This window comes from Sphaerodactylus townsendi, linkage group LG03 (genome assembly GCF_021028975.2).
Source record: "Sphaerodactylus townsendi isolate TG3544 linkage group LG03, MPM_Stown_v2.3, whole genome shotgun sequence".
Taxonomy (NCBI): domain Eukaryota; kingdom Metazoa; phylum Chordata; class Lepidosauria; order Squamata; family Sphaerodactylidae; genus Sphaerodactylus; species Sphaerodactylus townsendi.
Genome location: NC_059427.1, coordinates 60,288,237 through 60,302,112, shown reverse-complemented (window position 1 = coordinate 60,302,112; position 13,876 = coordinate 60,288,237). Strand labels below are relative to the sequence as shown.

The following is a 13,876-nucleotide window of genomic DNA, read 5'->3' as shown; positions in this document are numbered from 1 at the left end:
ACCTCCCCAGTATCACAGGTCTTTCCTCTGTATTCAGTCATTAAAGCTGAAATGCTGCATGTTAAATACTGCATTTTAATGTGCTTTTAAAAAAAGCATTTATTGAACACAGTTACAAACAAGTATTTAGCCTTATGTGGTCCAAAGCTTCTGCCATCATGTGCAGATAAAAAATAAATAAATGCTTATTTGCAGTGACAAATGAAATGCCTGAAATACACTGAAGTTGTATGGCTAGGATTCTACGGATCTACTGAAAACAGAGCAGTAAACCAATCTTCCAGTGTGTGTAACTTCGGGCAAAAGGCACCTCCAAGTATACAATGCTGTGGATTCAAGATTAATGATGCACTGAGCTCTCAGAAAATATCTCTGCGTGGGAGGGAAGGATTTGCTATTTATTCCTCTCATTATCCATTGGAGGGCAGTAGAGTAAAGAAGTCAGTCCAAGAGCTGGTGTGGAAAACTGACAAAAGAAAATGCATACCGTACTTGATTAACAGTCTCCCAGGGGTTATGGCAAAATTCAACCATATGGGATAGAAATGTTTATCTTCTTGGAATATTCTTGGCTCGGCTTTCTGTACAAGAAAAGAGTCCAGCCAAGCTATTAGAGGCAACATAAAGAGCCTGGCAATGAAAAAAATGTAGCAATGCGGGGTGGGTGGTGGATCTAATTCAGCTCCATGAAGGAAAAGCTGAGGCAGTAGAATGAGAATAAGACTGTGAAATATAGCAGATTGCAACAAGAGCTATTTATGGGGCTGTCAATTCCGACCAATCTTACTTTCTTTCACTCATTGACTTCATCTTGTTTTCAGCAGTTGGAAGCATTATTCAGATTAGGTATACGGAATGAAAGATTGAATTCACACAGTGGCAGTATTCAATTATGTATATAGTTCAAATAAGGGAACCTACGGTGTCATGACTGAGGGCTTTTTGACTGAATAGTCAACAGGCACCCGAGTTAACATGTGAACCTCTGGGTGCCAACTTGGGTAAAATCTGTGAAGTCTTGAAAGTCTATAATCTTTTAAAACACTAATGGCCCCATCCAAAGAGGGGAGGCAAATTGTTGCTCAGATTGTGGCACAGCCTCATGCTGGCATCTTTGCTCCTTCTGCCAGTATAAGGGGCACCCACAGCAGCAGAGAGGACAAGAATGCTGGCAACCGGCTGCCCCTCAGCTTCATGGTGGTGAAAGCTGGAAATGGTCACTGTTTCGAAGTGACACTGGCATCCAATTGGACACCAGTGTGAGGGTGGGGATGGGTTGGGCATTCCCGGGGTGGAGCTGATGTTAGTTGGCATCCACCCAGGCTTTGCAGCCAGGCATGCTATGGCCCAGAACTCAGGGCTTTCCACTGTGGGTTGTTTTTTTTTCCCTATTCTCTGCCTCCTTGCACTGCTGGAAAGCCCTCTGGAGGTGGCAGGGTGGCAGAGCACTGGCGCCGACCCTTCCCACCTTGGGATGTGGATTGGACTGCCCCAAACTCTGTGACTAACTATCTTAACAATTAACCAAACACCATTTGTGCTGAACTATGGAAAGATCTTCATACCTGAAAATAAAACTGCTTCTTTCCTTATTACCAATATTCCTTCCTATGCTATTCCCTTGAGATGTTTAATAACATTCTTGTGAAACTTTGAAAAAACCCCTCGTGTGGTTGTCTGAGGTAAAACAGAGAAAGAGTTGAGGAGAGTATCACCTCAGTTCCCTAAGCCAATTCAGATATACATTTATTTTAAAGAGGCACAGGGTGGGACAACTGAAGAGAATCCCCAGGTTATTTTTTTGTTTGATTTTTTCTTCATTCTCTGCCACAGTGGGCTCAGAGCAGCTTCTAACATATAATAAATTTACATTTACAATAAAACTCATCCAGTATCTATATATATAAACGCGAAATACCACTCACTCACCGACTCATCAACAGACCTCAAAAACCACCGAAGCCACACACATTAAATTTGGCACACCTGTTCCTTACGTACTCCAGGTGCTCACTAAGAAAGGATTTCCCAAAATATCACTTTCACTCGATTTATTGCCGATTTACTGTTTGAACTGCTCATCTCTGGCCATCTGTGCGAACATTCTAAGGGCAAGCCAGCCCCTCAGTCCACAGACATGCTGCACAAACATTCTAAGGATGACAGTTCAACACCACCAGCTTCATGTCCTTCACCAACTGCACCCTCCACAACGCATGTGAACCTATTTGAAAACAAACCCATCAGTCCACAGACAGGCTGTGAGGAAATATGCTGCATGTCACCCCAAATTTCACAAACAGATTGCAAAAAAGTATGCTGAATGTCACCCCATCAGTCCACAGACAGGCTGTGAAAAAGTACTCCTCCACCCATACTCACGTTAACAACACCGCTACATCCAAATACTATCAAAATAGATCACAAACCACATTATCACCTTGGACTACTAAACATTTGTCGGTTTTTGCATAAGGACATCAGATTGCTTACTGTGGAGAAAAGTTTATTGCTCTCGGCCTCTGATCACCCTGTGCTTGGTGTCATGCTCTGAAGTGGCAGAATGAGTCCCCAGGAATGTGCTGCAGTGGCGGTACAGTCCAGCTCCCTGCCCTTCAACCCTTCCCTGAACCTCTTCACAGCCTTCTCACTCATCAGCATCCAATGGCAGAACACTTCCTTTTTGCATCCCGAAAATACAACGGCTGCTTCCAAATGATGTCTTCTGGAGCCCACCAGGTGAAAGAGAGCAATAACACATTGCATTAGAAAAAGACTACTACAGAAAGCTGCGAAAACAAACCCATCCGTCCAGGCTGTGAGGAAATATGCTGCATGTCACCCCAAAGTCCAAAACAGGCTGTAAAGAAGTATGCTGAATGTCACCCCAAAATTCATAAAGAGCCTGTGATGAAGTATGCGTAGCGAAGCTTGGGTGCCCTGCTAGTATACAATAAAACATACAATCCAATGACACTCAACCAACCAAGGGTGGAGTAATTTCAAAATAGTCTCCTATAGCAAACCAGCGGTGAAGATCAGAGAAAAAGAAAATCCTAGGAGAATTAGAGAACATTTTTGGCCTTTGGGCATAAGGGAGGCAGGATTTTTACCCCTTGTGATCCCATCTTCATACACTCACTCAAACTTACATTCAGTTTTATTAATGCTGTAATTTAAGAAAATAATTCAGTACCTGTATTTACACGAGGAGTGTATAATGTTTCTAAATCAACATGTATGCTTTTTTTCTACAAATGTGTTGAATAGCTTTATGGTACTCTTGCTTGATTTTACTATCACTTTCTTCTTTATCCCTAGGATTCTGGAAACTGCTTGAAAATCCCAAATCATCTTATCTTTTATAGCAGTCATTTGCAAGTAAGGTTAAAGAGGAGTCAGGCATTTTACATTTCTGGTTCCTTTTCCCAGTATTCTCTAAGAGCTTTAAAGAAAAACAGCAGAGGGATTTCTTAAAATATTTAGAAGTCTGTCAGTCATAGGTTTTCAAAAATAGCATCCTAGATCCCGAAGGAGGTCTGTCTCTTTCATGTTCCGCTAAGCTTTTAGAGGATGAAAGCACTGGCAAATGTAAAGAGCTACTGCAGCCTGACCTGCAATAGAGCAGAGAAGTGTTATATGTATCTCCAGTGGGAGGCAAATGCAGGCTTGTGTGGTAAATTATGAACACAGTAATCAGATGAGTTTCACTAAAGTCTGTTTCAGCCATGGAAATCTTAATTCAAGACTGACCTTTTTTTTTAAGAGTGCAGTTTGTCTCAGTACTTTCTGCCTTTCTACAAAGGTGCATGTTCCAATAGTGTGAAATTATGACTTTTTGCCATCAAGGGATTTCATACAATAATGGGAAATTGTGGGGTTTGCCATAAAGTCACATCTGATTTATGGCAATCCTGTAGGATTTTCAACGCAAGAGACATGCACCTAATATTCCTTGTAGGTTTCCCATCCAAATTCAAGCCAGGCTGAGAGTGTACGACTGGCACAAGGTCACCTAGCCAGCTTCCATTATGTGAGGATTTGAACCCAGGCTTCCTAGATCCTAGTCCTTTAATCACTACCCCATGCTGGCTCTCTAAAGGTTGTATATAGGCTCAGATTATCTTGTGGAAGGAATATTTCCAACCTCCCTGTCTGCTGTAAAGTGCAGGGCAGCATCTCGAGTGAGGGTTCTGCACAAATTACAGGCTCCCCTTTGTGTGAGCAGGAGTCCTTCTGTCTCCCACAGGGCCATTTTAGGTTCCAACTTGAAGGGAGCGTGGGTGTGAGCACCAAGGCTTGTGGAAACACTCCCCAATTCCTGGTGCACAGCTGCAACTCTGATGCTCACTATGGATTGCCTCCTATGAAAAGGACAATTTAGGATTTTCAAAGTAAAATGGCAAAATCACTAATTTGAGGAGAATTTTGTTCTTTTGACTTGTTATTCAATTTTGAATGCTTGGTGAAGATTGACACAGTGGTTGTGAAACATATAGCCAATAAACACACTGGTAGTAGTCAAATGCCCCTTTTAATTTTAATTATGCACAGTACACTGTATTTGCTACAGACATTGCTAAAATTTACAAAAAGTACATTTCATAGTTTTTAAAAATATTTTTATATAAATTCATAAATAGGCAACAGTAAAATATCAAAATTGACTATTGTATGCAAGCTTTGTTCCCTTGTCATCTTGCATTCCCCCTCCTCTGGAAAACACTTGGCTTAGAAAAACAAGATGTGGCCAGTGATCAGTAAGATGGGCTCTGTGACTGTTCCCGGAAGCCTTGATTATTAGAAGCAATAAAACAGTTCTAGAAAATGCATAACACTTCAGTAACACTGGAGTTCTTCAAAGCCTGAAGTCCTTTTGGAATGAAGTGAGTGAATTCAATATGAATTAGAGCCAGGCCTTTTCGTTACAGCTAGTGGAAACTGTATGTCCCTGGGACACAAGATTTTCTACCCACCCATTTTCAGAAGCGAGGCACTATTGCAGAGCAGGTAAAGCCACTGACAGCACAGCATATGAGGAACCTCCAAAGACTGAACCAGTATTCAGCACTACTGATTTCTTTAAAAGTAACTTCCTCTTTCAAAAATAATGTTAAGACATTAGTTCTACTAGATCCCAGCCTGTACCTGCAAACACAGAACTGAATCCACGCCACTGCAGTCTCTAACACGGTTGAGCTTTTCTACAAATTATACGTTCAGGCTATGTCTTGAAGGCCAAAGGAAGCCATTTTTTACAGAAAGGAATGGATTGCATCACTATACAGGTTTATGGGTGGAAAGAGGGGAGATAGGGAGTGGACAATGGTCAATCAGCCAAGCAGAGAATGAACTTACTATGCAATAGAGCATCACATACAATTAAGCCATTGAACATAAGTTGAACTAGGGAGGCTATTTGAATTATAAGTAACTGTCCATACACTTATGTAACCCACCTAAAAGCAAGTCACACGCAATGTCTGCTATGATCTCTGGAACATAAGGGGGCTGTCACTAGTAATATCACAAAGTTGTGAAAATAACATTAAAAACTACCCCGTCTGATACTTTATCTCAAGGCAAGCCCTTCCGCCCTGAACGAATTACTTCATTAAAAATAAAAAAAGATGTATTGAACCGGTAACCACTCTTGGTACATGCTCAGAAGTTGATTGCTATAAACCCATAATTGATCATACTATAACTAGCGTGAACAGTTTGGAAATTTAATTAAACCACCACAAAAGCTGCTGCTGCCACCGCCTCTTTGGCCACCACCACAATGCTGGTAACATGGGTAAGCTGTTGTGATGTACACAGGGAGGAGGAAAGGTACATCACATATTTGCCTAGGCAAGACTCTTAAGCTTGTCTTGCATCTACACTACCAATTCCCAGGTAGCAGTGTAAAAAGTAGGACATGCAAAACAACAAAGCAAATTTAAACCTCTTAACAGAAAACCATCTTTGTTGAATGTTCACAAATTCTGCATGTCATCTGGTGATTTGGTTATGATCTGAGCCACAGGGAGTTTGCCCATTACTGCTACGGATAACTTTGTCCCAATGATTTCATTCTAGCTTGAAGCACAATTCTAAATGAATAGCTTTTGGAAGCACCACTGATTTCACTGGGGCAGACACTTAACTGTACTGCTGCCTTAGGCATTACTAGCTTTCTTTGGACTGGAGCCTCTATTTTTAGATTATTGTTGTGCTTGTCGCACAACTGGAAGTTCACATCTGTTTCACTTCTGCCTTTCTTTTTCAAGATACAGCTTTTTGACATAAAGATATCTTCTTTAGTGTGTGAAGCAGCTCAGGGGAGCCACTTTGTCCTGAATTTTGATACTGAAGTTTTTCAGTGTTTCTCCATTTTTTTAACTACAGCATTTCACATGGTTGTTTTAAGGACTTCAAATGCACAACTCACACAGCAATATTCCAACAACCTGATCTAGAAACAGAAACATGCACCTTTGCCTGAGACAGCAGAGATCCATATTCCTATTGGCATTGTAGCAGAATAGGGACTAGCATTGGAGGATATTCTTCACAATGCAGATGCCATGGAGCACTGATCTATCCATATCGTTCCTGATTCACTAAACCAGGTAATGCACACATGATTGCTGCTGAAAGCAGACCTCTCTCAAGGGATTGGGGCTGCATAGGCTCATTTAGGGAGTGTTGTTTGTTAACTGTCCACCAAGAATGAAAACTTAACAAAAGAGCCAGTGGAGTTTTCCTCTGTTGCAAAAGGAAAGGTGAGAGGTGTTGTCTCAGAGGGAAAAACATACCGTTTTACTTAAAATGCCCCATGTCAAAATGTTATTTGTACCTCAGTAAGATGCTTCTGTGTAGTAACAATACAGAAGCATGCATGTGAACCATTCATGCAGTGTATTTCTTGACCTACAAATTAGAGAAGCTAAAATAACAGTGCAGATATTTTCAGAGACCATATCTAAGCCTTCCAGATTGTCTCAAAATGTACTATCCCCTGTAAGAGTCCTTACTAGCTGTACAAATTAGAAGAATCTAGGGTTGAAGTGCAGTGAGGTGATTACTCCACAGTCTTAAATATGTGTGAGTAAGTAGCCCCCTGATTTCCCAACAATTTATGTCCAAGTATGTTACCATCTACTCAACCCCATTCATATTTGGCGTCATTTCCTTTCTTTTATCTGTTCTTCACTTTACAGATTTTCTTCAACATGTTCATAGGCTATTGTACAACCCCCCCACCCCCCCAAAAAAACCTTCTGGCCATCTGAACAACTCAGAAACTGCAACAACCAAGGGAACGTGTTCTGATGCTGCCACCAGAAACAGAAGCCCTTCATAGACCCAGAAAAGACTGGGTGGAGAAGGAAAGGCAAGCAGACACAAACAGGAAGGAGAGAGGAAGCTTGTCCTTCTCCTGCACTGTCTAGTTTCCAAAGCCACCAGAATAGCAGCAGAGAGACATGCCACAACACCCAACATTTATAGCAAAGGTGATACATTAGGATGGCTTTGCTGATTGTAAAAAAAAAAAAAAAGGCTGGGTGAGATGGAAGCCAAGGCTAAGTCTCCCTTTAGGAGGAGCAAGAACTTCCAGGACTTCCCCTGACTCAGAAAAATTGCAACATTGTGTCAATGTTTGTTTCTACAAACATCCAACCTAGTTCGCTGTTAAAATCAGGAGCACCATAAGTAGGTGCCCATGCCTACATGTTTCCAGTACTACCATTTTTTGTTATTCCTTTGAAGGCACTATGCTGAATAAAAATTTAGCACTAACAAATATTTGCATAGACTATGTATTAGAATGAACTTTGCCAACAGGTTCTTAGGCTGGCTATTGTAAAACAACACCCCCCACCCCAAGACCCAAAAAACTACTATTTGAAAAGTAGTATTTATGTGGCTGATTACTCTCCACATAACACCTAAAAAATCCATAATTTCCAGAGGTTGTATTTTTTTTTGCTTTATCACAAGAATGAGATTTTATCTTGCCAGTAAAAAAACCAAATCAGTTTTTTACATTTTCTATAATATATAGCCTTGCACTGAAAATTCTGAAACACACACAATTGCTACACAAGACATTGTTTGAAGGCTGAGCTATGAACAGAACTCAGTCTAAAACTCTCAGCAGTCCTTCTGAAAGTCTAGTTAATGTTCAACTACTAATAAACAGTTTGCTAATGCTTATGCCACAAACTCCAGTCACATGCTACCAAATCACTCACTTGATGTGCATCACTGCACACGTACACAACAAGACAACCAAGTTAATTTGGGCACAAACAAGATCTAATCTTAAGAGAATTTTTAAACTTTGTTTTTAAAAACACACTCTGGTACAAAAAACACAATTTTAAAGGTAAAACACGATGCAATCTATTTTGGAGTTGTGTTCAAATGGTCAAAGTTCTGTGCAATACATAAGGCTTCTTGCACATAATATAAACCACAAAATGTGCTTCTTGTAAATGAAGTCTGGCATGTTTGAAGCAGCCTCAAGTCTGAGGATGGTTTTTCATACAATTCATCATCCAATATCAGCATAAAAATCTAGTGCTGTAACTGGTATATCTGAAACTGTTCCTATTGAGCCCAAGTTCTGTACTTGAAAATTCAGATGAATCAATCCTCCTCTTCCACTTTGTATGTCTTTGGTATTTTTACAGGGCATATAAATGTGTTGAATTCTAATTTAAAATCTGATCTATTCTTATGTCAAATGAACTGTACTGTTAATAGTACTGTGAAAAAAGCTACATACAGGCAATGGAATTCTATGGGAATTCTCGGAGCAACCCTAACCGGGTCTACTCAGAAGCAACACCCCAAAGCTCAGTAGGACTTACAGATAATTGTGCATAGGATTGAGGCCTCAATGTATTTTAGTAACTACACTAGACTAAGCAGACTCTACAGATCATCTACACGTGGCAGCTTCTATAAGTTAACTGATGATCTGACTATGGAACAAAGCAACTCACTAGTTACCCTGCCACCATTTCAACTGTCAATTAGCAATAAGTATCACATCACTGCAATATCAAAGGCTTGCATGAAGCAGTCCTGAGGTGACGAAGGGGAAAGGGATGCTGAATGTGATTGCTTTGCTACAAATAAATCTGTGTTTTCCAGCCCCTGAATCTGCAAACTTATTTTTAGACCTCCAGTGGAAATGACCATTTGAGAGATGAACTCCCTCTTGCGTTATAAGAAGCATTCCTACATTTCTGAGCTGCATGTTCTGGTCGACAGGCATGCTTCCAAACAAAAACTTTGCTATGTTTTACTTTCGGGGGATGCTTTATATTTAGCACTTCAGCAAAACCTCTACTACGTCTTATTTTCAGGCGATGTCTTACTTTCGGGGAAACAGGGTATCTAGGCCTTCCCTCCCACCCTGGTGCATGATAAGCCCTGTCACAGTCACCAGCCCGCATGTGTCCATTATTACTATCTCCACCATAACCTTGCGGGGCATCAGGCTGAAGTCCAGATCACAGTGCTCTTGGAAAGGAACCTCTGCTCCACCCAAGCGCACAGATATACTTTCCTCACTGGAAACACTCCTTATCATTATCAGTTTTTCTAAAATGCTTAAAAGCAAAGTGTCACACCAACACTGATCGCTTCGACAGCTGCCATTTTTCTTGGTCTATGTTCACAATTCATGTCTTTGAACCAGACATCCACTTTCAAAGGTGCCACTAGATAGGTCAAAATGGGAAAGCAAAATAAGTTGGCATTGCTCTCTGATAATCTGATCTCAAATCTGTTTATGTTAGCAGCAGGTGTCACAAAAGCTAGGCTTCACTTTCTTAACAATGTCCCACAAGCCCTCACATGATCTTCTCAAAACAGCTTGGAGAAAATTTGAACCCTTGAAGTGAAACTCAGCCCTGTACAGCAAGGGCTCCAAGGACTTGAATGGAAACAGAACTTGGATAAAACTCTGAGGGTGAACTGCTCATTCCTAACCAGTCCACATCACAATACAAACTGCAGCAGTTTATTCAGCTTGAACAGGCTCATTTTGAAATATGCATGATTTTAGAGCAAAGAGTTAACTCCAGAAAAAATATAATGCGGTTCCTGGGGTTTGTTTTTGAATTGCTCGCAACCGCAGTCCTGCAAGCAGAAATCCTGCTTACATAAACAGTGGAAATCCTAAATAAATAGCACAATCAAAAATATTATCCCAAAATATAGGAACTGACAAAATAATTTTCTAAAAGGTGCACCAGTTGTCAGAATCAAAATGACTCTAAACAGATAATGGCATCTGTTCTACCGAGAGATAACAGAAGGAGACCCTTACAGCCTACAGCTCTGAACAAAGAGTGGCTCTAATGTGGAAATTTCCTGCACAGGCAAATCAGCTCAGGATCTGACCTATGGGCAGACCAGGAAGCACTACTGTTCAGCACCTTCCACTGCTTTGAAATGGCAGTGCCTTTGCAGTCCAAACATTTCTGTTTAATGGAAATATTCAGCCAAGGGAAACACTGAAGCTCTCTATCACTCCACATGCAGTGATGAGTTACTGGCCGTCAGTCAGTGTTTTGGCTACAGAAGACCCAGAAGAAGTGAGGCTCAAAGTGCTGTGTGTGTGTGTGTGTGTGCGTGCGTGCGTGCGTGCGTGCGTGCGTGCCTGCCATCAAATCACAATTGACTTATGGCAACCCATAGGATTTTCAAGGCAGGAGACATTTGGAGGGGGCTTGCCATAGCCTGGCTCCATGTCATGATCCTGGCATTCATTGGACATCTCCCATCCAAATTCTTACAAGGGCTGGCCCTGCTTAACTTCTGAGATCTGGCGAGATCAGGCTAGACTGGGCTGTCCAGATCGGAGCATACAAAGCGCTGCTTAGAAACAAAATCTCCCAATCACACCTTCCCCTGCATTTCCATGTATAACACGGTTGTAAAGATAACCCTATCTTGAAATTAAGTCCCCTTATACATTTTGCCTTTATAAACCCTGAAATTAAAGCCTTTATTTTAAAATAAAAAGTGTAAGCCAAAAAAAAATTATAAATAGGACTGGTGTGATATTGCAAGATAGACATGTTACTTTCATAACCTGAGCAGTAACTTTTGGGAGTCCAGATGCAGGAGTCCTATTTTTCAGATGGCATTCAGCATGTTAGGAAAGGCTATTTCAAGGTATCATCAGCTAAGCACAGAAATCCTGGCTTAAAATTGTCACACTTTTCAGCCCCATCCAAAGGGTGGGAGGGCTGAATCCACCCATAAGAGCGGTGGATGGCCACACTGGCAGATTTGCCCGCCTTGCCCCAGTGGAGGAGTGAATCCTCCAGCGTGCAGCTGCCCTGGCCCTCTCCAGTACTAGGACACAGCACTGGATGTGGCACCAGTATCCCAGCACCCTTCCACTAGTGTAGCAGGCCGGGGCGGGGTCAGGGGAGGAGCCAATGTTAGTTGGCTTCTTCCCAGCCATTTGTCACCTTATGCCAGTGGCCAATACTTTAGACTTAAGCCGCTGAAAAAGTGGAATAAGTCTACTGAGCCCCATGGAGACTTCTCTGCAGTGGAGAGGCTTTTTCATTTTGCAAGCCTCCCCACACCATGGGGAAGTCTCTGTGTGAGCAGTGGGGAAACACAGCCATGGCTGGCCACCTGGATGGGGCTAATTGTCTTCTTTTTCTAGTTTTCAGATGCTTCAAAACAGAAACTGTGGGCAACACCTGCACTTTTAAAGTTACAGACATAAATTTAACCTCAAGCATCTACCAAGATTATTCAAGTTAAATATGCTGAGCAGAAATAGCCAGGTAGATCCTACCCTTATCCTCCCATTCTACCCAGTTTGAAGGCTTCCTCCAGCATAAACTGCTCTTCTGTTGGATTAAGGCTCCTTGATCAAACTGAGCTCCCTTGGTCTGATGAACAAACTGTAGACTTCTTATCACCAGTAAGGGCTTTTCCTGCACAGACTGGCAGTGCAATCTTAAGAACACTTTCCTAAGGGGTAAGTGCCATTGATTTGAGCGGGATTATGAAAATGAAGGGAGGGATCTAAATAAGATTGTCCTTTCCCAAACCACAAAATGTGAAGAACTCACAAGCCAATTTCTGAAGCAGGCAACTACTATACGATTTATAGGTAGGTTACTTCAGGAAAAGTTAGTAGCATTGCCCACACCTAACTATGCAGCTATTTCTACATAATTATGAAACAGCAACTTCTAAACAAAACTGCTCAGCAGAGACCAAATGATAGATGATTGTTCGATGATCAAAATTATCTGAAGACCCCGACTTCACCCCGCTGTCTACTGGCAGTTTCTTTCCCAAGAGCGATGCACAGGTAAAGTTACAGGAAGAAGCTCTAGTAAGGATGACATCCCATGCAGAAAACAGTCAAGCAGCAACATTCATACTCAGTGTGTGAAACCACAAGTAGCCAAGGAACTGGTGAGATGTATTACAGCAAATAAAGTTGCAGATGGCTTAAAAAAGTTATCCAAGACATCTCCTTTCTCATAATGCTGGATGTGAATGTTGAACTGGGAATTAAAGTTTACATCACTAATGTCAAGAAGAATTGAACAAGCAATGATGAACAAATTTAAAAGCCTAAAATTTATTTACTGGGAAGAGAGCCCAGTGAATTTTATCCCAAGATTGTATTACTGAGATCAAAGGGACTTAGATGCAATAAAGTGCATTTAGGATCCAATGTACAGAGGTGGCAATAAAATGGATTAGTCACCCATGAGTTCCCTCTTCATTTGAAAAACATTAGGAAAAAATATGTCCAGGTGATTGTTCTCCAGCTGTATTAAGTAACCCTACCCCAAATGTAGCACTTTAATGTCTAGGAAAATATAATTTCTGTGGGGGTTCCTCATTGCTGGCAAATGTCAGCTGCTTTGACCTGTATTAAAAACATTCAAGTATTTGATACTTGAAACATCTGTGCAGAGAAACTCTGTGACCCTGTGCAGTTTCTGATTCTTGGTGGAATGTTGAGAATTTAAAGAGGCAGCGGTAACTCTCACAAGCCTAAAAACAGAAGTGGTATCATCACTGAAAAGACAACGAGACGATGGTACAACTTCAGCTATGGCAAGACAGCAATTTGTTGTTCAGACATTTTCATACAAATAAATCCCACCTGCTTCCCTCTATGCAAGTTACTTTCAAATTGCTCACATTCCTCTGAAAAGACTCTGGTGATAGACGGTAATGGTCATGGAGGGTTGATTTTCAGGTCTATACAACAAAGTCCTTTCAATTTAAGAAACATCCTTATATGTTATTGTCTAACCTACAAAAACACTGCGCCTGCAGAAGAGGATACTGCTGTTGCATTATGCAGTATGGAAGGGAGCATGTGTGTGTGAAAGAAGGGTATCCTCTAAATTCCAGTAAAAAAATGAGGGCAATCTTAAGCTGTATCAGCAGCCACACCCCCATCCTTCTACTATGTCCTTGCTGTCAAGTTTGATGTTGTCTGTGTTTTGTTCACTGAACATGGGGCCTCCGTGCCTCATCATGAGCTCCGTTGCCATCTTCACAAACGCTTCCTCCACATTGCTGGAGTCCTTCGCAGAAGTCTCTATGGCACAGATGATATCATAGTGTTCAGCCAGACTCTGAGCTTCCTCTAGCTGAACTTCCCGAAGGTCACTTAGGTCAGACTTGTTTCCTGGCGGAGAAAGTGGAATTGTTTACAGATTAATTTTTAATGCAACTCCTGAGGTCAGGGAAAGTGTTCAGCTAGGGGAGCTTAAGAAAAAGGAGAAAGGACAGCAGGGACCCATGGAACTGTGCTTGGAGAGCAGCGGGACCCAAAGCTGAAGAAAGTAACCAGGTTGGAGATGAGATGCCA

The 13,876-nt window shown here is 41.5% G+C and overlaps 1 protein-coding gene across 4 annotated transcripts in view; it reads right to left on the bottom strand.

Moving 5' to 3' along the window:
• Positions 1-13,876, bottom strand: part of RAB43 (RAB43, member RAS oncogene family) — a 47,616-nt gene that overhangs the window by 19,120 nt on the left and 14,620 nt on the right. For 2 of the 4 annotated variants that reach the window (XM_048487756.1, XM_048487757.1), the window contains exon 3: positions 4,516-13,693. The exons of 1 other annotated variant lie outside the window; for it this stretch is intronic. In XM_048487756.1, the coding sequence (XP_048343713.1) occupies positions 13,443-13,693 (251 nt within the window). In that variant the 3' untranslated portion in view covers positions 4,516-13,442. Of the gene's footprint in view, positions 1-4,515; positions 13,694-13,876 lie in introns of those variants that run through there. One more of the 4 variants, XR_007243772.1, reaches the window with a different exon arrangement.